The following is a 25,412-nucleotide window of genomic DNA, read 5'->3' as shown; positions in this document are numbered from 1 at the left end:
TTCAAAGACAACAGTTCAGATATGCAGACAAGAACAGTGGCGTACTCCGCTTTTTGAATCACTAGTGAACATGAGCTATGCCCCAGGCTTTTTAAATGCATCTCTGCAGCCCAGTTCCATATCTGGAATTACTTGTTTAATGAGATCATATCGATGGTAATGATAAATATAACCCAGTTTTCTTCCTTGCTTGGATTCCATATTTTAACTTCTCACTAATTCAGAGGGTCAGAGATAGAATATTTGAAAATACTAACAGTCTAATTCCTTGCAAAACTCTGATATAAAATCTTTTAAAAATTGGATACTTGGGCCGGGCACTATGATATATGCCTATAATCCCAGCTACTCCAGAGACTGAGGCAGTAGGATTGCTTGAGGCACAGGAGTTCGAGGCACTGTGCACTGTGATTGGACCTGTAAATTGCCACTGCACTCCTGCCTGGGCAATGAGACCCCTGCCTCTTTTCTTAGAAAAAAACTGTATATTTAAATGATACTTTCTACCAGTTTCTAGAACTTGGATCTTATTTTTAAAAGATTTTACTTTGGAAATACTTTAAGCTACTAAGTTTATAATTTGCATCATGAAAAGCCTCAAGTTAGCTTGTGACATTAGATAACATTCTGGGAAGAAATATTGTCTCTTAAATAAAGGCAGTGGCACATTTGACATAAAAAGCATACTATTCAAGAAGGTAATTATATGTTTTATAACCTTCAGATGCCATTTTCAATCAACAAAATTTAAGTGCCAATATTTTTTAATGAAACTGATGACATTGATGTGTTTTTCCTGCTACAATTCCAGGCTGCCGCTTGCTTTCCTCCTTGTAGTGCATTATTTTTCTGCATGCATTGTTTTTTTTCTAACACCTAATACAATGTTTTTTTAAAAATATACAGGTTATTTTGCATGAGTTTTGGAAATTGTTCTATTATACAAATGTGCATATCAAATTAACAGTACATTAAATTGTTGGTAAAGTAGACTCCTTCAGATAATTTGTTTAAAATGTTTCCAAAATGAAATGTAGAAAAGCATATTTTAGTAAAATCAATAATAATGTTTTTTGCCCATGTCATAAGAATATTTTGGCCACTTATGATTTAATTTGGGTGGAAAAGGTATAAATGACTGTATTTGAAATTAAAGGGGGAAAAAGTAATGTACTTTTGCTCAGTGCTTTGATGAATGATTTCAAAATGTTAAAGTAATTTTTGATTACATTTTTAAATTCATAATTCTTATTTTTGGTTAAATACCTTCGGGTTTTTGGATTTATTTTCCTTCTCCATGCACAAAATAGTAATTTTGTCCTAACTGGACCTATAATTAATTGTAGCATTGTAAAAGCCTTGAACTATTTTGTGATTTTTATTTCCAAAAGAACCTCTCTGCAAGCACATTTTTTGTGTAATATTCTATGTCATGGAAAAAAATTCTAAATAATTACTGCAATCTTAAAAATTACAGTCTTTGGAAAGACTTTATGTTTGTAAAATCTTTATGATTAAAAACGAAAAAGAAGTGATTATAATCACAGACAGTTTTTTGTGTCTTTTTCTTTCTCTTGACTCTTAGAAATTAATGAGAAATGCCAGTTAGTATTTACTAAATTTTTTTTTTGGCTTGGCTTTTGTAAATGAAAACTATTATAATTAATTCCTCAGGCATTGTGCTTTAAGCTCAGATTGCCTGCTACTAAATCCATAGAAAGCACATCACTTACTAGAAGCCCGAGTCTCATTGACTACTCGTACTGCTTTGCCTGCCTCGCTACCACAGTCATTACAAGCAGGCTTGGCAGTGTGTTGACTCAATTAATAAGCAAAAGTAGAACATTCTTCAGAAGGCAGAAGAGCATGTTTTTAATGTAGACTCCTTCAAAGTCCAGTTTGCTTCTCAGAAGTCTCTCTCCTTGGTTTATAGGTGTAGAAGTTTTTCTGGGGTATTTATACTCGTTTTCTTGTGTTTCTTAGTCAAGAGGAGTGTGGCTTCTCAGGATAACCTAATGCAGCTTGTTTAAAAATATGTGCTCTCCAAGGTGCACTGAGATCCCTGTTCAGTTATGAATTATTAAAGTGGGATCAATCTTAAACTTTTTAAAATTTTTAATTGTTTCATTTACCTATTTACCAGCTTCCTTCCTAGTACCAGATAACAAAAGAAAAGTTCTAGGAGTTTATTATTAGTGTGCTGTGGAATTCCAAGGCCAGGACATTAAAATGAAGCCAGAGTTTATTTTCCAGATTGAAGTCAGACTAATGATTGATATTATTTTCCTCAGATGCTTCTTTGTTTTTGATGCCTAGAATGCCCTCTTATTAGTGATTTTACTTATAAAATATTTTTTAAAAACAACTTTAATCAACATTTTGATGAAGGACCTATTGTACGTTACATAAATTAATCATGGTTCCTTTTTCTAGGCAGCACAAATTGTGCTAATCTCTCTGTTTGAATTGAATACTCCTGAATTTACCATGTTACTTGGTGCCTTGCCAAAAACATTCCAGGATGGTGCCACCAAACTCCTGCACAACCACCTCAAGAATTCCAGTAACACCAGTGTGGTGAGTGCTTTGGTCACGGCTGGTGCCTGTGTGATGTCCGTGACCTCTGCAGAGCCCTTACCTAGAACCTGCTCTGATAGAATACCCCGTTTCCTTGTCCTCTTTCAGGAAATGCCGAGCATCCTGAGGACGGGGCCATCCTGAGCCCCGTGAATGAATGAATCTGATATTTAAGGATGGTGTTTTTCTTAGGTCGTTCAGTCAGCTACATTTTCACTAGGCTATGCAATTAGTCATTCATTCACTGAGTTGGTCTTTTTTTTCAACACTGGAAAGATGTAGATGCTCAATTTTGTCTGTCACTCTAGCACACCCAACATCAATCATTGGACTCCAGGAGTGCCTATATGATGATTATTCATTTTTGGTTTATATGCACTTAAAATTGGCCTTATGATTCTGAGGGTGGGGGGAACCATCCTGGGCAGATTCTACCCATTTATTTACATGTGGATTAAAAGACCAAGGAGAGAATAGAATAATATTCTATGTACAGCACTGGAATAATGATGCCTATTCTGCTTCACCCCAGGGCTCTCCAAGCAATACGATTGGCCGGACGCCCTCCCGACACACCAGCAGCAGGACCAGCCCCCTAACCTCACCCACCAACTGTTCCCATGGGGGTCTGTCTCCAAGGTAAGGTCACATCTTTACTTTCCACAGAATTAAAGAAACTAAAGCACCTTAATTGCTGTGCAGCCTATTTCTAGATTTTTAGACTAAGCTAAATAACAAAAAGAATATTGAGTATCAAGAACCATGGGTTCTAGTCCTCACTCAAATTGTAACTGTATAATCTTCCGCAAAGGGGTTAACTTCTATGGTAAGATGAGTGGTGTGTTCTGAATGTTCTCTGGTTCTAGTAGCTCTAAACACTCACTGGTACCTAATAGTACCTACAACTGAAAGTTTGCATTTGGTACTGTTTTGCATAGAATCCATGTAGAAGCTCATTACCTGTTCTGCAAGTGGTAGAACCTGAAGGTATTTAGTCATCCAAGCCAACTTGTTATAGTCAGTTACACCAAGTCTGGGGTAGTTTTTTAACCCAAGTAGTCATTCTAAACATAGTTGCTATCATGTTTGAAGCAGAATGCTGCTCTGAAGGACTGTGATTTAGAATCTGAGAACTAAAATTGGGTCCACATTTCATACTCTTATTGGGACCATGCAAATATTGGTCCTATAGAAGCTGAGGCAGTGACTTAAAAAGAGAACCTGCTTTGTCTTGGGATCTTTAGTAATACTTCACCATCTGACCAGAACCTTTAGAAGTCTGCATGGTGGCTTTAGTGACCCCCTCACATGGGCTGGGAGTTACCCATGGCTCCACTCAAAGTAGTTGCCCTACAGGCCAGGATTTTGATGAAAGAGCCAGTGTCTGCACCAGCAAGGGGCACACATGCTGTGTCTACAGGATTAACTCTTTGGGATCATTAACAATACAAACCAGTAAGCTTTTGTTCTGAAGGCTGCTGACACCGAGATCTTAAAATGAAATGACAATACCACAAGTGTGCTATTTTCCCTTTAATGGGACCTTGCTACTAGGAAGATATCAAAACATAATTGCTTTTACATTTAGTTTTTTAAATGATCAAGAATCTCCCACACTTCTTCCTTATCACTGAAGGTTTCCAGTTCCTCATATCCTTTAAATACTTTGGAACATAAGAAATGTGTATTTTCCTCTTGGTGAAACCAAGTATTTTCTGTAGCTGTCTTATCTTGCTGTTTAGATTGCCCTTATGTTTACTCCCCCAAATGTCCCTCTGCACTATATTTAGGTAGACGACAATGTGACATTATGTCTCCAGATTTGGTCTGTGTTGTCATGGCTTTAACAGGCTGTTACAATTAAACAATTGAGACCAGAGACGAATGAAAATATGCTTGGCTTTCCCCAGGTGTGACTGAGGTTCAGCCAATTTTTTTTTTTTTTTCTTAATACTACCATGTATATCTAAAGAATATAGTGGTACAGTGGTGACAGTAAAATCATAAAATTATCTTTCCTAGTGGAGAAAATTATATGCAAAAGTTGAATTTTCTGTAAATTGTTGCCTCTGTCTAGAAGAGATAGTTATGCAACATTAATTGGGAAATCTTTTCTTCCATAACATACAGTTCATACATCTTTTAGTTATTGCATTCTTAGGGTGGCACATTCTTTAGATAGTAAGTCAAAAGGTTTAACTCAAATTAAGCATTTTATTATTATTTGTGCTAGTAATCTAAGTAAAAACTTGTTAATGCTGTTAGTATCATTCATCAGAGCTGAAACTGGCTAAGTCAATCTCCATGGGTCCTCAAGTCATTAAAAATTTTGTTTTTCGAGGTCATTATCCCTTCTTAATTGGCCTCATCTTAATTTTTCTTTATAGTTACAGATCAGTGGAAGAAACGAGATTTATTTTCAATATTCGGTAGTTCATATGTGGTCTAAATATTTTCTTGTTATCAGATTCTTCTTTAGGGAGTTATTTATGTAGTTTCTTTCTTGGAAAAATGTGTTTTTTTAAACTTGCCATCATTCAGTGCATAGATAGCCAGGTGGCCTCAGCCAACTTGAGCTCACGGAAGAAATGATTTTTCTTGCAACTAAAACTGTCCAGCAGTGGGAAAAACTGCCTCATGTTATCATGTCACTAGAAATATTCAAATAGGCTGCATATTTTCTAAAGGAAAATGATAAAAGAAATGGATTATTGCACTAAATAGAATTGAGTAGGTTACCTCATTTACGGAGACTATAAAAAGGTAGACAGATCTGTTGTATATAATCTCAGCTATTTTTACCTGAGCATTGCTCTTAAATTGTTGATTTTCTGCAACCTGCCATTCCTTTGAGTTATCTTGACCAAACAGTGTTAGCTTTTTATTCTGTAGGGGAAAAGCTATTACCAATTATTTGTTTTTAGTCAAATTTATTTATTTATTTATTTGGAGACTGAGTCTCACTCTGTCACCCAGGCTGGAGTGCAGTGGCATGATCTCTGCTCACTGCAACCTCTGCCTTCTGGATTCAAGCGATTCTCATGTCTCGGCCTCCTGAGTAGCTGGGACTACAGGCATACACCACCACGGCAGGCTAATTTTTGTATTTTTAGTAGAGACGGAGTCTTGAACTCCTGACCCCAGGTTATCCACCCACCTCTGCTTCCCAACATGCTGGAATTACAGGCATGAGCCACCACACCTGGCCTGTTTTAAGTCTATTTTTAACTGTCAAAATGAACTTTTTTTTTTTTAGTCCAAAATTTCTATACTTGGATCATGATGATAGTAAGAAACTATTCTAAAATGATAAGTCTGATAATTGTTTAAAAATATCACTAGCGGCTGGACATTGGTGACTGATGCCTGTAATCCCAGCACTTTGGGAGGCCAGTGTGGGAGGATTGCTTCAGCCCAGGAGTTTGAAACTAGCCTGGGCAACATAGTGAGATCCTGTCTCTACAAAGAATAAAAAATCAGCCGGACATGGTGCCAAACACCTGGGAGGCTGAGGTGGGAGGATTGCTTGAGCCCAGGACATGGAGGCCTCAGTGAGCTGCACTCTAGCCTGGACAACAGAATGAGACCCTGTCATATTTATTTATTTATATATATACATATATATAAAATATATATGTATACATCTCTCACCAGTGAGGAAGTCATTTTTTTTTTTTTATCAACCCAGTAGTAGTAGAGATGCTGTAGATAATAGGTTAAACTTTTGTAAAACATTCTGTTAGACATCATTTCTGTGTGAAAGAGTAAATTACCTATTACCAACTAATACACAAATACTACTTGGTATTTGGAGAAGAGATCTATGTGCTATAAATATGTGAAGTACATATTTATATTTTACCCAATGTGATTTTATGGTAAATGAAAAACTGAGTTGCAAGGGGCTTCAGAAATCATCCGAAGTCCATTTCCTTTAAGAGAAAAAAGTGTATGGTGGTCCTTGCTCTGGTCTGCCATATGTTCTTGGCAAACATGTCATAGAGCAGGATGACTCTGTGTAAATAGCGTATGTGTCCCTAGCAATAGGAAGTCATTTTTAGTGGTCCTCTTGTGAGAGTATCCAGAGTATGGATAGAATCAAAGTGGGCTTAACAGGGAGACCCCACCCCACACTCGGAGGTGGGTGTGTCTGCGCCTCCTTCCCCAAGCAGAGGCCCAGCCAGAGGTGTCACCTGCATCCCTCCTGTGCCCTCACCTCCAACCCAGTGTGTGTGTCTGACCCAGTGTGTGCCTCACATAGAGGCCAGTGTGTCTTTAGGCCTCTGTACGGCAGTGACTTCGCATCTCAAAGACTTATTTTCCTTATAAAGCAGAGCCATACCTGTGCTCAGGAAAGACTAGCATGCAGAGGCTCCCTCTGTGATGATGCCAGTGAATGCCAGTGGCAGGCAGGGCTGTTCCGTAGGTGCCCTGGCGCTGATGCCATGGACTCCACCCTGGCCTTCCCCCACATCACCAGCCAGCCCAGCTCTCCACTTTCCCAGGCTTTCCCTCAATCCTTTTGAATTGCAGCAGTTGTTAGAACTCTCCTTCAGGACCTCTGCAAGCCCAGGCACCCAGTGACATTTGCGAAGGGAAGATGAATACTTGTGTTCCCAGAAGAATTTCAGTTCTCATATTAGGTGATATGAGCAGAGAGATTTGGTTTTTATGACCTGGTACTCTGAGCTGGCCGGCTGAGACTTAACATACTAGCCCTCATAGTGGTGCTACTCTTGTTTCAGAAGGAAACAGCTTGTGCTGTCTCTGAACACCATCCAACTGGATCACAGCCCCAGAGAATGCACTGCTCCACATTGGAGTTCTGGTCAGAGTAGCACGGTCTCTGAGTCCTCCTTCTGGAGTCCCTCTGGTCCCATTTGAATTGAGGCCCCGTGATTTTTATTTGGTTCTTTCTAAAATAACTGATGAGTTAACTGAAAGTGAACATCCATATTTTCTTGTGTATTGTGTTATGTCCTTCCCAGTGCATGCAGATACACACACCCCCTCATACTCCCACATACACACAGTCTCTCACATAGACACTCTTGGAATCTCATGTGATTTTAAGTAGTAAACACATTCCATGGTTGGGAGGGGAAAGAATAAACCAGTCTCATCAAGGACCAAATTGTAAAACAAAATTTGTTCTTTTCTCTGTATGATGAAGTGCTAATTTTGCTCTGACTAACTTTAATAGAACTTTGTCAAGGAAAGAAGAGACTAAGACACTTAGTGTGTAGTACTTTCCTCCTCCCCTCCCCTTTGCTTTTTGTATTTCTCTCTGATTTTCCTCTTCTGATCACTGCAGTCGGTTATGGGGTTGGAGTGCCGACGGGTTAGCGAAGCACCCACCTCCCTTTTCTCAGCCTAACTCCATCCCCACCGCTCCCTCCCACAAGGCTCTCAGGCGCTCTTACTCTCCCAGGTAACAAGCTACCTGTCAAAAACTTGTCTGAGGTGTCACAATATTATTGCGTTTCCAAGGTCGTCTCAGGTCTTTGGGAAAGCCTCTAAGCTACCTCCAGTGTGGTCCCTTTCTTGGTGTCACATAGCAGGAGTAGAGCCTTGGTGAGAAGTGTGAGCAGGTGTGTGATCTTTGCCAAATCTCACAAGTATGGTTCCTGCTGTGTCACAGGGACAGATGACCCTTTATAACCTGATGAGATTCATCACTGCCCACTATTGTGGGCCTTTCTGTACAGTGCAGTGCTCAGCCCCCAGAAAGAGCTCAGGAAATGCTGTGAGGTCAGCGTGGGCAATAGTGGGAGCAGTTTCCTTAGCGTGTGTCTAAAGTGCAGAAGGCATTCCCCTGAGAAGCCAGGAGACCTACTCTTTCCCAAACCATACCTCTCACTCTCAGCCATGCTATTGACTATATATAGCTGATTTCTTTCCTAACATACTGTCATATAAGGGTAGTCTGAGCACACACATCCAGAAAGGAATCCCCACGAGGCAGGATAACTGTTACAGCTCACTAAGGATGCCCTGCCTCTAAGAAGGAGAACTGTCAGTCACCTCATGCACCTCCACAGTTGATGCCGAGTGCAGCATCATGGACACTGGTTATGCAACAATTATTTATGAGTCGGGAAGACAGGGTGGGCTTCCCTCAGATGCTGACAGATGGTAAATCTGTGGTACAAAGAAGGGTCCACATAGTACTGCAGATGTCTATTTCAGGGTCTCTTGGGGATGCTTTTTATAAGGTCCGAAGATCAGAGAATGTCTTCCCTAGAAACCTGTTAGAGCACTGGGCAGTCCAGCTGTCATTGTGCTTTGTGAGATGAGTTTCTACCCTCTATGATAGAGGGTGTGATAGGAAAAGGGTTAAAAAAAAAACAAAAAACAAACAAAACGGTCTGTTACTTTTGAAATGCTTCATAGATAGCTTTTGCACAGATTTGTATTCTGACTTTTGTGGAATACAAATAATCTACATAGTGAAGCCAAAAACAGTAAATGAAACATTTTAACAACACCTTCCTTTTGAAGCTCTTATACCTCTAAAAGTCATTTCTACAGTGTACAGAGAACCCTGCGATGAATGTTTCTAGATACACAAGGTTAGGGCAAGCAGACGAGGAGACGGCTGCTGTCTTTAATGTTAACAAAGCAGGTCACTCCTTTTTCTTTTTTTTAAGGTTAGCTGTGCCTCCAAGTGTAAGATCAGTTTGTTGACCATCTCCCAGTATGTTGACCTCATGGGCACTCAGCTTCACTGCCAGCCACACATCAAGATTATCCCTCCAGAGCACATCCCATTCCTAGGATCGTCTTTCACATATGTACACAGTAATACATGTTGACCTAACTCATTAAGAGAGAATGCTTACTAAATACTTACAACTCCTGTTGCCCATTGGAGGCAGGGATAGTTGACTAGAGACTTTTACATTTAGAAAACCTATCAGTTACATAAAACTAAGAGGGAATCTGTATGCCTGTTTCTTTGCTCTGTGCGAAAATCCTATTGATTCCGCAACAAAGAATGACTATGCTTAATCTATACATTGTACCCTTTTCCTACAAAACGACAAAGAAGGCAGACTTCTCTTTCCAGTTTCTCTCTCTTGGAGACCTGCCCTCCTCCCTCCCCACGACATGAATCCTTCAGCGGGCAAGCCCAGGGCCGCATTCAGCTTCCATGTTGGGTGGCATGGCCTGACGTAAGCCTAACCTTGGGTCAGTGACTACTGACTGATTAAGGAATTCTCCCTAATTTAAAAAACCCTAAGAGAGCCCTTCTGGAGTCTAACCAGAGTATTTACAGGTGATCAGGGCCTGACCTCTAACCCAAGGATTATGTCCTGGGGTTGTCTCAGGCTGAAACAAGACAGGCTGTGGGGCAGATGGCAGACTGAGGTTTCCCCAGGTCGCTTCTCAGTCCACTTCTGAGGCCGTACTGTGGCTCCCTCATATACCGCTTGTGAGGACATAATATCTACCCTCCTTGATAATGGCTTTCATGGGAAATTCCTTTTTCCTTTAAGTGAGAACTTCACAGATACTGATTTGGAAAACTACAAATCAAGCCAAAGCATAAAAATAGCAAAGAAAGTAGCATGGTCCATTTCCTCCTAGAGGTAAGCAGTTATGCCTCTCACCTGTGGCTCACTGTTTTAGCTTCATACCAAGGAGATACTTCAAACCTCAGGCTAGTGCGTCTAAAAGAAGACACCTTCAATTGTTCTTGGTTCTGCAAATGGTGCTCCTAAATTGGGAGTTTGAGTTGGTTTATTAATTCAAAGTGAGAAGGAGGAAATTACCTGGCAGAATCCTTTATTTTCTTATTCTAAAAAGAGGCTATTGTAATAGTGAAGTGATGTGATCTGAAATGAAATATTTTTAGGAAAGTTCAGGTTAAGAATAATGAGATGAATTATCTGAAAGCTGACATTATCTGAAGCGACATATGGGAAATAATATTGTGACATCCCTTAAAAAACTTGAACGTTCCGCCAGACTTCCTCTTGTCCATCCCATCGTTCTTTCAGTTTTTTGAATTTTTTTCTTTTGCATGGGCTATGCTGTTATTTTTGGTTGTTGTGATTTAAAGTATTTTAAGGCTTTTTTTACATCTTGTATATATATTTTTTGTTTGAGTCATAATACTCAGTCTTTATATATAAAAAATAGTGTACTGGCCAGATGTATAAATGCCTTGTCTGTACATGAGCTAGTATTGTGGGGTCCTCAGAAGGAGGAGGGGAGCCTCTGGCCCCTCGGTCATGCCTTCCTCACGTCTAAGGAGTGTTGCCTTTTTGACAGACAGCCTTGTGAACATAGAAGAGGTTGAGATCTTAAATTCTGTTCAGATTTTTTATTCTACCTCCTATCAGTTGAGACACGGAATTTCAACAGCATACCTGTTCAAGGTTCACATTTCTTTTTGTTTGATGCTCAAGTCAATCTTCGAGTTGAAATTTTGTTGTTGTTGTTTGTTTGGTTTTTTTGTGAACACTCCAAATACAATTGGGTTATGTATTTTCTTTCATTCATCAGGAAAAGTGGGTTTTACCTGGGCCATATTTGCAATTCTAGACAAATAGCTCCCATCTTTGAGACTGTGGTCAGCTCTTGGGCTCTAGAACTTACCAGCACCAGCCCTAGAAAACACTTGGATCATTGCAACATCAAGCCATTAGAGATCTGGCCACTCCAAGTGAGAGCTCTCCAAATCTTACCTTGCGCATCTGCCCAAACTTGTTTTTTTTTTTTTTTAAAGCAGAGTACTTAAGGAAGAGTACTTAGTAAATATTCATCATTTTTACATTACAGGAAACTCACTTTGGGAATGTATAGGATTGGTTGTGTAGGAAGGATACTTAGTTTCTTCAGTTACTACTCTCTTGAAGAACAGGAAGATTGCTTTTCTTTAGTCCTTAAACAATGTTGCATGCTTACTTATATACAGCCAAGGATTCTTTGCGTGTGTGTCCCTAGCAATCCTCAGTATAGCTCAGGACTATTTTAAAAATTAAATTAGATGAATTCATCTGATCTTTTCTTGAAACAAGTGACATTTAAACTAAGATTTTTTTTTTTTTAACTTGCCCTTGATTGACTGTTGCTTCGTGTTTTGCTTGCTTTATGCTGATATATCCATCCCATGCTTTTAAAACTTTTATATTCTCAGGATGGTTTTTGTTCTCAGGATTCTCCCTGTTTCAGTGCACTTTCCAGACATCTACAAGGCACTTGTTGACAAACTACAGTGCACCAAAAAGGATTGTTTGGCTTTTTTGCTTCATTTCATGTTTTGCTATGCCCAGTGTCTATAAAGACAGCAGTCAATAACACTTTTCCATGAACAACAAATATTTCTTGCTTTTATGAGGATTCTTAGATGTCCATCCAGGAATGTGACTTTTTATAAAATCTGCTTTGGTTGTAAAACTCCAAATAGAAGCATGTAGAAGAGTCAGGCTCCTGGGTGAGATGATATGTGCGTTAGACTTTCTGGGCCCGTTTGTCGGGTGGATCTGACTTTGAGTCTAGGATTGTTCTGTTTTTTTTGTTTTTGTTTTTGTTTTTGTTTTTTTAATAGGGTTTTATTTGTTTTCTGGATTGGATGCCTGGGAGTATAACCTTAGGGTTTTATTTGTTTTCTGGATTGGATACCTGGGAGTATAACCTTGTCTTGTGAGGTTATTTACTTTGCTCCTTTGAAATTTGCTTGTAGTACTAGCTTTATTTCCAACTGCCCATTCCTCTTAAGTTTGTACATTTGAGACCAGTAACAACCAAACTCCTTTTTTCCATCTTCAAAATAAGAAAGTTATTTTTCCACTTTCATTATCTCGTGCCTTCAGTCACCAGTGTCACTCTTTGAGTTCCTACATTCTCATGGTTACTGTTGTTTCCCACTGGTTTTTATTGAGTGCTGATGTAATGTGTTTGGCAGTTTTAACAAGGAAGATGTGTAATTGTCCAGTGGTGGTCCTCTAACAAAAGATGCCTCCTTTTCATTCCAAATCACCCGATAAACAAAACTATAACTATGTCTTATTCTTTAAATTATGCGAAGTAACTTATGCCTACATCTCAGTTCTATGTATATGCCTCAATTTAAGAAATAAAATATTTTTTATCTTTAGCATGCTGGACTATGATACGGAGAACCTGAACTCTGAAGAAATCTATAGTTCTCTACGTGGAGTTACAGAAGCCATTGAAAAGTTTAGTTTTCGAAGCCAAGAAGATCTGAATGAGCCCATTAAACGAGATGGCAAAAAGGAGTGTGATATTGTAAGTATCCCTAGGCTAAAAGAGAACTCTGTATCAGTTCAATGACAGGTAATGAGACTTCTGAACACTAAACCTCATGAAACCTCAAAAATAATGATGAGCTTCATCATTATTTTTTTCCTGTAGTTAAAATAATGTTTTCCTTTTAGTTTTAGTTGGCATATAATAATTGTACACATTTATGAGCTACAAAGTGATATTTTGATACATGTGTAGAATGTATAATAATCAAGGTAATTAGTACATCCGTCACCTCATTTATCATTTCTTTATGTTGGGAACATTGAAAAATTCTCTCTTCTAGTGTTTTGGAAGTACACAATAAACTGTTGTTAACCGTATTTACCCTACAGTACTATACAGCAGCAGTCCCCAACCTTTTTGGCACCAGGAACTGGTTTTGTGGAAGATAATTTTTCCAGACTGGGCCACATGATGGGAGGATGGTTTGGGGATGATTCAAGCACATTGCATTTATTGTGTACTTTATTTCTGTTATTACTATAATATATAATGAAATAATTATACAACTCATTATGATGTAGAATCAGTGGGAGCCCTGAGCTTGTTTTCCTGCAACTAGATGGCCCTATCTGGGGGTGTTGGGAGACAGTGACAGATCATCAAGCATTAGACTCTTACAAGGAGCACGCAGTCTAGATCCCTCGCATGCGCAGTTCACAATAGAGTTGACGCTCCTATGAGAATTTAATGCTGCCACTGATCTGACAGGAGGCAGAGCTCAGGCAGTAATGTGAGCAATGTGGGGTGGCTGTAAATAAGATGAAGCGTCACTCATTTGCCCACTGCTCACCTGCTGTGCTGTGCAGTTCCTAACAGGCCACAGACCAATACCAGTCTATGGCATGGGGGCTAGGGACTCCTGCTATAGAGAATTAGAACTTATTCCTCTTACCTAGCTGTAGTTTTGTAGCTATTAACCAGCCTCTTTTCCTCCCCTACCCCGACCTTTCCCAGCCTCTAGTAACCACAGTTCTACTCTCTACTTCTATTAGCTCAACTCTTACTAGTTCCCATAAATGAGTGAGAATATATGATTTTGGTCTTACTGTACCTGACTTTTTTCACTTAACATAATGTCCTCCAGTTCATGCGTGTTGCTGTGAATGATAGGCTTTCATTTCTTTTTATGGCTGAATAGTATTCCATTGTGTATATATGTCATATTTTCTTTATGCATTCATTTGTTAAGGGACACTTAGGTTGATTCCGTATCTTGGCTGTTGTGAATAGTGCTATAACAAACATGAGGGTGTAGGCTTCTCTTTGATATACTGATTTCCTTTTCTTCAGATAAATTCCCAGTAGTGGAATTGTTGGTTGTACGGTAGTTCCATTTTTCGGTTTTTGAAAAACCACTGTTCTGTTTTCTATAATGGCTGTACTAATATACATTCTCACCAGTGGTTTATAAGAACTTCATTTTCTCCACATCCTCACCTTTGTTATTTTTTGTCTTTTTGATAATAACCATAAAATAGTGATAAGAGGCCCAAGGTAATTAATTTTACAAAATTTCAATTTCAAAAGAGTAGCCCTCAGCTATCTTTTCAAGGAATGTTTAGTGCCTTTTTTCTCAGTTTACTTTTGTTTATTCTGGACATAGTTTTGTTTCATGATGTAATAAAAATAGTGAGCCTGAACCAGACACCACCATGGCTTTCTGAGAGCTCCAGTCTCATGGGAGAGGCAGACAGATAAGCATAAGATCCTGGTGCAGTGAGTATGGCCACTGCTTAGCATCCAGGAGACCCGTGGCTAGTTGTGGTACCTAGGGAGGATGTTGTATTAGTCAGTTCTCACACTGCTATAAAGAACTACCAGAGGCCGGGTGCGGTGGCTCACACCTGTAATCCCAGCACTTTGGGAGGCTGAGGCAGGCAGATCACAAGGTCAGGAGACTGAGGCCATCCTGGCCAACATGGTGAAACCCTGTCTCTACTAAAAATATAAAAATTAGCTGGGCTTGGTGGCGCACACCTGTAGTCCCAGCTACTCAGGAGGCTGAGGCAGGAGAATCACTTGAACCCGGGAGGCGGAGGTTGCAGTGAGCCGAGATCACACCACTGCACTCCAGCCTGGCAACAGAGTGGACTCCATCTCAAAAAAAAGAAAACTACCAGAAACTAAGTAATTTATAAAGAAAAGAGGTTTAATTGACTCACAGTTCTACAGGTTATATAGGAGTTGTGGCTGGGAATGCCCCCAGAAACTTACACTCATGGTATAAGGGGAAGCAAGCATGTCTTCACATGGTGGCAGGAGAGAGAGAGTGAAGAGAGAAGTGCTGTACAGTTTTAAACAATCAGATCTCGTGAGAACTCACTGTCATAAGAACAGCAAGGGGGAAGTCCACCCCCCTGATCCAGTTACCTCACACCAGGTCCCTCCCCCAACACTGGAAATTACAGTTTGACAAGAGATATGGATGGAGACACAGAGCCAAACCATATCATTCTACCCCTGGCCCCTCCCAGATCTCATGACCTCACGTTTCAAAACACAATCATGCCTTCCCAACAGTCTTCCAAAGTCTTAACTCATTCCCCCATTAACTCGAAAGGCCAAGTCCGAAGTCTAATCTGAGACAAAGCAAGTGCCTTCCAACTATGAACCTGTAAAATAAAAAACAAGTTAGTGACTTCCAAGATACAATGGAGCTACAGGCATTAGGTAAATGCTTCCATTCCAAAAGGGAGAAATTGGCCAAAACAAAGGGACTACAGGCCCCATGCAAGTCTGAAACCCAGGAGGGCAGTCATTAAATCTTAAAGCTCCATAATAATCTCCTTTGACTACATGTCTCACATCCAGGACACACTGATGTAAGGGGTAGGCTCCCAAGGCCTTGGGCAGCTCCACCCTTGTGGCTCTGCAAGGTACAGCCCCTACAACTGCTTTCATGGGCTGATATTGAGAGCTGTTGGTGGATCTACCATTCTGCGATCTGCAGAACTGTGGCCCTCTTCTCACTGCTCCACTAGGCAGTGTCCCAGTGGGGACTCTCTGTGGGGGCTCCAACCCCACATTTCTCCTCTGCACTCCCCTAGTAGAGGTTCTCCATGAGGGTTCTGCTCCTGCAGTAGACATTTGCCTGGACATCCAGGAATTTCCATACATTTTCTAAAATCTAGGTGGAGGCTCCCAAACCTCATTTCTTACCTTCTGCATACCCACAGGCCCAATACCACATGGAAGCCACCAAGGCTTGGGGTTTACACCCTCTGAAACAACAGCCCAACCTGTACTTTGGCCCCTTTCAGCCATAGCTGGAGCTGGAGCATCTGGGATGCAGAGCACCATGTACCAAGGCTGCACAAAGCAGCAGGGCCCTGGGCCTGGCCCACAAAACCATTTTTCCCTCTTAGGGCTCCAGGTCTGTGATGGGAGGGGCTGCCATGAAGGTCTCTGAAATGCCCTGGAGATGTTTACTCCATTGTCTTGGCTATTCACATTTGGCTTTTAATTACTTATGCAAATTTCTGCAGCCTTGAATTCTTTCCCAAAAATGGGTTTTTCTTTTCTGCTGCCTGGTTGGGCTGCAAATTTTCCAAACTTTTACCCTCTGCTTCCTTTTTAAATATAGGTTCTAGTTTCAGGTCATTTTTTTTTGTTTGTGCAAATGAGCAGAGGCTTTTAGAAGCAGCCAGGCCACATCTTGAACACTTTGCTGCTTAGAAATTTCTTCCACCAGATACCCTAAATCATCTCTCTCAACTTCAAAGTTCCACAAATCTCTAGAGCAGGGGCACAGTGCTGCCAGTCTCTTTGCTAAAGCATATCAAGAGTGACCTTTACTCCAGTTCATTATCTTCATCTGAGACCGCCTCAGCCTGGACTTCACTATCCATATCACTATTAGCATTTTGGTCACAACCATTCAACAAGTCTCTAGGAAGTTTCAAACTTTTCTTTCATTTTCCTTTCTTCTTCTGATTCCTCCAAATTGTTTCAACCTCTACCCATTACCCAGTTCCAAAGGTGCTTCCACATTTTCAGGCATCTTTATTGTAATACCCCACTTCTGGTACCAATTTTCTATATTAGTTAGTTCTTATACTGCTATAAAGAACTACCTAAGACTGGGTAATTTATAAAGAAAAGAGGTTTAATTAACTCACAGTTCTACAGACTATACTGGAGGCATGGCTGGGGAGGCGTCAGGAAACTTACAGTCATGGCAGAAGGGCAAAGGGGAAGCAAGTATGTCTTCACATGGTGGCAGGAGAGAAAGAGCGAAGGAGGAAGTGCTACACACTTCTAAACAGCGAGGTCTTATGAGAATTCACTCACTATCATGAGAACAGCAAGGGGGAATTCCGCCCCCATGATCCAATTACCTCCCACCAGGTTCCTCATCGAATATTGGAAATTGCAATTTGACATCAGATTTGCGTGGGAACACAGAGCCAAACTATATCAGATGTGCAAAAGAGAGGATGTCACCTCTGAACTGAAGCCTGGAGGTCCAGAGGAGTTTGTCAGGTCGAGTAGGAGGGTTGTAGTCAGAGGAGGACCTGTTTGAAGACTAAGACATGGCCGTGGGCATGGTGTGATTTCCTGTTTGAAGTGGATGAAGTGGAGAAGACTGGGCATGAGGAGTGGTTGGGAAGATTCAGAGCAGAGTTGCAGAGGCCAGCTCAGGAAGGATGTGCTCACTGGGGTATTCCCAACCAATGCTTTGACTTTACCCTGGTGATACTAGAGTCATTGAAGGATCTTTAAGCAGCGAAGTGGCACAGTCATACTTACATTTTAGACAGGCTACTGTTAACTTTGGAATGGAGAATAATTCAGGAGGAAGTGGGGTTGAATAGGCCATGAGCAGAAATAAGAATCAGAAGTCTTCTGGGGCTATTGAGCAAATGCTAGTGCGATTCAGTGAAATATTATTCTAGAAGGAGATGCTCTTTTTGAAATACAATGAATGCTCTTTTGAATACATGCAAATTGCAGGAATTGTGGAATATCTAAGCAAATATATCCATCAGGACTTTGGATATACCAGTCTGTTTCAGCCAGTGATTTAGGCTGAAGTTCGATATTTGAGAGATACTGATTAGTTGCTAGAAGATAACTAAAGAAAAGTGAGTAAGTGAAATCACCAGGTAAAGGATAAGGACAGAATCCTAAGGAGCATCAACACTAAGGGAAGGACAGAAGCTAGAGGTGACAGGAGGGAGACCAGGAGAGGGTGGTGGCATAGAAGATAAGGGAGACTATTTCAGGAAGGACGTTCTAGCCAAAGGGGCCATGCTGCAAAGAGATAACAGGTCACATACGAAATGAAAGGGCTCCACTGGATTATTTGTTTATTATCCACGTTAAATGTTCTGTTTTAACCTAAAAGATATAAAATACACATTTACTTGCCAATGTTTTGATGTAAAGTTAAGACCTTTCCTTTGAGAATGGGCTCACTGGACTTCCATGTTTTTTCTTCTTAAATAAACTTTACACGTCGTTACAGTCTGCAAATTTAGTTTCTTCCAGGAGTACATTGGATCTTGTGAGCATAGTTGAGTGCAAGGTTGAGAATGGAAACCAGATCACAGTGGATGAAGAAGTTGAGGAACAAACTGGAGAGAAATCAGGATCAAAGGGCATTTCAGATGGGAAAGATCTCTCCCAGCAGGGCCAGTGGAGAGAAGCACCTTGCGTACACAGTGGAGGGGAGCAGATGATTGGATGCGGATCCTTCGGGATGTGGGGACATGAGGTTAGGGCCCAGGTAGAATGTCTGGTCTTAGCTAGGGAGGAGGGCAGCTTTAGGGGCTTGAAGCAGGAAGTAGAGCATCTTCCCACTGCTGGTTTCCCAGGGCAGTGGAAGGAGGCCTGCTTTGAAGCGGGGGACTTGTTGTGAGGAGTGTGAGGAATGGGGGAATCTGACTAGGGAAACAGAACTCCTACCAAGAACAGTAGAAAAGGTGGATGTGTGAGGGGTTACTTTTTCCAGTTATGGTGGCTCACGCCTGCAATCCCAGCACTTTGGGAGGCCGAGGCGGGTGGATCACCTGAGGTCAGGAGTTCAAGACCATCCTGACCAACATGGTGAAACCCCATCTCTACTAAATACAAAAAATTAACCAGACGTGGTAGCACATGCCTGTAATCCCAGCTCCTTGGGAGGCTGAGGCAGGGCACTGCTTGAACCTAGAAAGCAGAGGTTGCAGTGAGCCAAGATTGCACCATTTGCACTCCAGCCTGAGCAACAAGAGCAAAACTCTGTCTCAAAAAAAAAAAAAAAAGAAAATTGAAGAATAAAGGAGCTTCAGAATTCACTTAGCCACTACTTACCATATTTTTAGCTAAATCATTGAGGTGGATATAAAACTGTGTTAAATGTGAAAGACTCGGGAGCCAGTATATCTCCTCTTAAGCCTAACAAGGAAACCCAATCTAGGGAGACAAGCCATAGGATGAATGTCAGATGCAGCAGGAGGGTGGTGCACACAGCAAAACTGAAGACATTCAACATAGGGAGAAAGCCCATCCTTATGGTCAATTACAGAAATACAGCAGACTTATATCAAGGTTCCCTTCTGCTTTGCTTTAATAGAAATTACAACATTTAATTCTAGAAAGAGTATAAGGATCTAGTGTAATGTTGGTGCCATGGGAAATTGATACAATGTTTTGGCACTCAGCAAAATTACATTTAGCAAAAGTGATTTGCGTATTCTTTACCCAGTATAGTTAGTCTACACTAAAGAAAGAACTCAACAGAAGAAAAAAATATATATGTCATTTCCTTAAGGTAGCTTATTTCAGCATTAGCTACAGTAGCAGAAATATTAAAGGGGAACATCTGAGTAAATCTTTTTTAAAAGCCAAGTAGAGGTAGTGGTGTGATTAAACATGGTGGTTACAAAAACTTCATCCACACGGGAAATGCTTGCACTGTAAGGAAAAGAAAACAGAAGGCAGCGTGCACACAGGATTCCTGCTGCGCAAAGCCTGCGTGGAGACACACACTGAGGTAGTAAGGTTTTGTTGTTAATAGTGATTAGAATTGGTTGAGCTTTATTTTTAAAATGTCTGAAGTTTTAAAAACCCTTCTCTTTTTTTGTTGTTTTTTTTAAACCTCCTGTTCAATGACTTACCTTTTTCTTTGATAAATAATTTTTTATTATAATAGTAGTATTTTTAGAAGACTTATAAAAAGAAACAATTAAAACCATCCATGAATTGTCTTCTACCCAGAGAAAACCTCTGTTAAGATTTGATTTATACCTTTTTAGTCTTAATTTGTTTCTATCTATGCATATATTATGAATTCTTTTTACATCTTAATTAATATAAAATTTTGTTTGTGGGTGTTAAAAACCAAATGCATCCAAACACCTCCACTAGATTCACGTCCAAAAGAATTGAAAGCAGGGACCTGAATAGATATTTGTGCACCATTGTGTCGTAGCGGCATTATTCACAAGAGCCAAAAGGCAGAAGCAACCCAAGTGCCCATCAGCAGATGAACAGATAAACAGAACGTGGTATATACACACAGTGGGATGTGTGCTCAGCAATTCCACTTACCTGGGGTACCTAGCATAGGCACCTTCCGAGAGACAAAGGAAGATAAAGGTTACCAGGGGTTGTGGGGGAAGGGAGAGGGATGAGGATGCAGGGTTTTTGTTGGGGATGATGAGAAAGTTTTGGATATACATAGTGGTGATGGTTACACATCATAAATGTCTTTAATGACACTGAAGTATATACTTAGGAATGATTAAAATGGCATGTTACATCTACTTTTCCACAACCAGAAAAAAGTGTAAATGCATTAGCACAAGTTGAGAGAAATGTATCCTGTCATCAGCACAAGTAAAAATTTTGTCATAGGTGTCACCAACGTGTTCTGGCTGCCTGGAATGTTTCCACCGTTGTTGGATAGTCAGATGTCTGGGATGAGGAAAACAGTCTGGCCCCGTTGCCAGCACCAGCCCACACCTGCTGGGCTACACTGCCACCTGCAAAGTGGCTAGACCAGTGGTGTGCCCCATATGAGAGGACCCTAAGAGTAAAAGTGATTTGCTCTTGTCAATACCATGGCAAGGGGCCAGTCAGAGGGCCAGCAGTTGAATTTGTTGAAGACAACGTTCAGAATATACTAGCAAAGAAAAACAAAATTCAGAAGATGCTAAAGACCTGTTCTTTGACCCAGCATAACAACTCTGAGTCAGAAATATCTAAAAGAAGGATGATACGCCTAGGAGGTGCTGAGTTCTCTGTCATAGGAGATTGTGACGCATTGAGGCCCAGCACTAGGCAGGAATACATAGAGTACAAGGAATTAATCTGGGCATGGACGACACTCATTAGACTTAATGATGGTGGTTGGAAGAGCTTCTCTCTGTGGATGTGGGCAGGGCCGCAGTGAGAATCCCCCATTGCTGATCTGGTCCTTGAGAGCAGGGGTGTGAGTGGACAGCCTTTCCTTCTCAAGGAAAGGCTTCTGAGCCTTTCATCCCTCAGGAAACGCCTTGGTAAAGTGAATCACCAAATTACAAAGTAAAGGAGATTTGAAGCGTAAAGACTAGATGCAAATGCAGGCATATTGTTCCTTTTATGGTAGTTTATGGATTTGGTATTTTTACACTGCAATACTAATAGCTGTTCTTTTGTCACTGGCCATACATATTTCAAGTGAAAATCTCTGGCCCTCTTGATATTTCTGAGCATTCAAAGGATATGTCCATTACAAGTCCCAGAAGGGAACTGACAGTGTGCTGTGCTCCAGGTGTCCCGTGATGGGGGTGCTGCCTCCCCTGCCACCGGCGAGGTAGAAGGAGGCCGGACAGCTTTGGATAACAAGACCTCGCTACTCAACACCCAGCCTCCGCGTGCCTTCCCGGGACCGCGGGCACGAGACTACAACCCGTACCCCTACTCAGATGCCATCAACACCTACGACAAGACTGCCCTGAAAGAGGCTGTGTTCGATGATGACATGGAGCAGCTTCGAGATGGTTGGTATCTCTTTGCTTAAGTGTCCTCACCCAGAAGTGCTTCCCTTGTGCTCCCTCCTGTCTGGCCAGTACCAGGCCCACTGGTCAGATGTAAATGGAGACTCTGGGTCTGTTCTTTCTGCTTAGTCATTTGTTCAGGCACTACTTACTGAATCCCTACTGTGTGCTTAGGCACGGGGAACACGGCAGTGAACAGAAGCACAAGTGACAGGGCAGTGAGGAAATAAACAGTCACACATGATATGAAGTAGCCACTGCCACAGCTGAGCGTGAGGGAAGGCCAACTCTACCATCAGGGAGGCTCTGCTGCAGAACCCAGGGCCCAGGCAAGCCAGGGGCGTAGGAACAAACAGGATGGCGAGCACGGGCTCAGCCTTTGTGAAGGCCTTGGACCTGCGCTTCCCAGCTCCCTGAGCTGTGGAGTGAGATCCTGAAGCACCACTCCGAGGCTTCCCTCTCCTCTCACACCTGCTTTGTAACCAGGTCTTCCTGGAGCTGTGTTGACCTCCGTGCTACATTTGGGAGGCAGGGGTTTGACATACACTGACCACTTGCATTACCGTGTGTGGTGCTAAGCTAAGTGTGGGGTCAGAAAGATTTGCCCAAAATGTAACGTAAGCATATAACATAGGAAGTAGGGAGCAGAGGCAGAGCTAGTCTGGTTTCTTTCTGGCTCCTGTGTTAAGACCAGTGTCCATTATTGAATAAACTAGTGAGTGATGCGTATGTATTTGTACGACAGTATTTTTATCTGAAACTTATTTATTTTTTCATCTCTCATGTTATGTGATTTGGTTTATTTCAATTTGATAGTGCTTTTAAAAAATTATGGTTTTGAAGCCTATTTCTCAGCCTTGAATGAGTAATTAGAACCTACATTAGAATTCTAAATAGTTAAAATTCACTAAGGGCCTACTGTGTGTCATGAAGTGTATGGGTTGCCGGGGACCGAGGCACAGGAGACACAGCCCCTGGCCTCAGAGAGCTCACAGTCTGTCAGGGAAGTAGACTGATAGTGGTCACACTAGTACCAGAGAAGGCCTGTGCTGGAGGCAGATGCCAGATCCAGTGGGGGCCCAAAGAAAAGAAAGCTGATCCTCTTGCAGGGATTAGATAGTAGGGGAATGCTAAGATAGAAGAGAAGTTCTCTGTTTGAAAGCAGAAGTGGCTGTAGGGATGAAAAGCCGAATCTTGGCTATTAATTGCTTATAGGCTGGTGGGTAGCATCTCAGACTCTGCCCACACATCTGTTCACTGGGCAGTGAGCGAAGAGGGTATAGTGTTTGTAAGGACTGGCACTCCCTGGGAGAAGTGGACTATTTGTTTTCATTGCTTATAAAATTGTTTATCCTTTATAGATCTCGATTAAGGTAGAAATTACAGTGGTGGTTATTCACCAGCTGTTTACTAAAAGGCTTAAAGAAAAGGAGAAGAAGGTAGGAAGGCAGGAGGAAATGACAGAGTTCTTTACCATTTCAGACTTCCTTGTGTGTTTGCCACCCAATCTTAGAAGCTAAAGAAGTATGCAAATACACGTTTAAGTAGTTCCTAATAACTTGTCTGATTTGTTTGTTTTTTCATCCTCTCTATTTAAAGTTGAATATTCAGAGTTGAGGTTTCTTAAAAGAACATGGAGGAGAAAGGATGTGCCTTTCTGCCATAGAAACCGTGTTCACAGCCCTGCAGGTAACTATGTTGAGTCTCTTGGGCCAGTTTTTAGTCTCCACATATAGATAGTCCACCAGTAGTCCAAACACCTTGATTGGTATTTGTTCACCATGCTGGTTCCTAAGCTATAGACATTTGAGAAGGGAATGGATGATAATCAGATGTGATGGTGAGGAGGCCTTGAGGAAAATGTGCATATGGGAGTGGATTTGACCCTGGTAAAAGGCTGTCCAGTGGTGGGGCTGACTCAGGACCATGGCAGTGGGAGAGAGTTTCGGAAAACAAGAGGATTGAAAAGGCACTTTGGCGGATGCAGGCATTTCTCCTCTCTGTCTGAAGTAGAAGGGAAAAGATAGCAAGGAAGGGTGAAGACGTTGACTATTGGTACTGGACAGCTGGTCTCGCACCTCTGCTTTTACAGTGAACTTGGTGAGAAGGTTGGTGGCCGGACAGTGAAGCAGAGTGGAGGGTGGGAAGGGAACCATGAAGGAGGCGTCGCCTCTGGGAGATGAGGCAGGAAGGGAAGGATCACTGGGCACCCCTGAGGAAGCCCCCGTGCCGGGCATTTCCTCACAAGGTGACGTATGTGTGGTGTGATGTATGTGTGGTGTGTTTCACCAGTGCCCATCGACCATTCTGACCTGGTGGCTGACCTTCTGAAAGAGCTGTCCAACCATAACGAGCGAGTGGAGGAACGGAAGGGAGCCCTGCTGGAGCTGCTCAAGATCACGCGGGAAGACAGCCTTGGTGTCTGGGAGGAGCACTTCAAGACCATTCTGCTCCTGCTGCTGGAGACCCTCGGAGACAAAGACGTGAGATGCTGGTTTGGCCTTTCCTTGCCCCTTTCCATGTAATGGGGTCACGATGTCCTTTTCTTGCTGGGCTTGGCTTCAGCTTTACTTTCTGGGTTGTGCTTACTGTTTACATCAAAACATTTATTTGTTCATTTTTCACATATTTTCTGAGCACGTTGAGTAAGGTCATGTTTTTATCAGCAACAAGCTGCTTCTTGGCTTACGTCCATGGTCTGCAACTGGGTTTATAGTAGTTAAGGGAACCTCATTCCTGCATCTAGTTGCTTTAACACAGAATTTCTTAAAACTTCATTAGCATAGAATGTGGTCTTTTAGGATGCAGTTTTTCACTTGTGAGTTTCATTTTTGTTTCATATGTAATTGAGAAATAAAAAGGTCCATTTTAAAAGACCTAATTAAATGCTACATTCCATGAAATTCCATCTTGGTTCCCCCCTACATATGTTAAGAGTTCCAATAAGTTTAATCAGTCAAGTGGCAGGTTCCAGAAGCATGATTCTGATTTTTGTATTATTAATTTTAAAATAAAAAAGCTTCATTATGCTGGGACATTTGAATGTGACAAACTAGGCATTTGTGACATGCCTGGTCTGTGATCTGCACATCGTACATAGAGAACTCTTAAAAGGGGGAGTAATCTGGTTAAAGTCCTGCCTTCTCCCACCTGTAGAGCTGGTCCCTTGTATGGAAACAGGAATAGATGCTGGGAATTACCAGAATTAAACCTCTACAAGAAAAACTTTCTCCATCCACATTGGCTTTGTGTAGGCCAGCAGAAATGAGAAGAGAGTGCTGTGGTGAGGGGCTGGAGGAGGGGGATGGGAGGATTGCCAAGAGGTGACAGGCCATGCCCAGGGCCAGCTAGAGGGGACTTGCATGGCAACCAAGTGACAGGGAGGCTTACTGCGTGCCATGCTGTGGAGACTCAGATAGCTTTCTGATGCTTCGGATTAAAGGTTTGCTTTAGGGATAAGTAAAGATAGAAGAATGGTAGTAAGTAATCTGTTTCACTGTTTTTTAAAAAAAAACTTTTTAAAAATACTTTTTAAAAAAGACAAAGTATTGGCTCGTAAGGCAGTTATGCCTTGTTGGCTGTGTTGGGAGA

At 41.5% G+C, this 25,412-nt stretch overlaps 1 protein-coding gene across 6 annotated transcripts in view; it reads left to right on the top strand.

Annotated features, from left to right (window-relative positions):
* CLASP1 (cytoplasmic linker associated protein 1) overlaps positions 1–25,412 on the top strand; it is a 298,327-nt gene that overhangs the window by 246,457 nt on the left and 26,458 nt on the right. For all 6 annotated transcript variants that reach the window (XM_031936404.1, XM_026456078.1, XM_023185195.2 and 3 more), the window contains 5 exons: positions 2,434–2,577; positions 3,110–3,216; positions 12,684–12,834; positions 21,596–21,824; positions 24,114–24,304. In XM_031936404.1, coding sequence (XP_031792264.1) covers positions 2,434–2,577; positions 3,110–3,216; positions 12,684–12,834; positions 21,596–21,824; positions 24,114–24,304 — 822 coding nt within the window. The remainder of the gene's footprint in view (positions 1–2,433; positions 2,578–3,109; positions 3,217–12,683; positions 12,835–21,595; positions 21,825–24,113; positions 24,305–25,412) is intronic.

The sequence above is a fragment of the Piliocolobus tephrosceles genome, chromosome 11, assembly GCF_002776525.5.
Source record: "Piliocolobus tephrosceles isolate RC106 chromosome 11, ASM277652v3, whole genome shotgun sequence".
In the NCBI taxonomy this organism is placed as follows: Eukaryota; Metazoa; Chordata; class Mammalia; order Primates; family Cercopithecidae; genus Piliocolobus; species Piliocolobus tephrosceles.
Note: the sequence above shows the minus strand (reverse complement) of the source record. Positions and strands in the feature narration are given on the sequence as shown.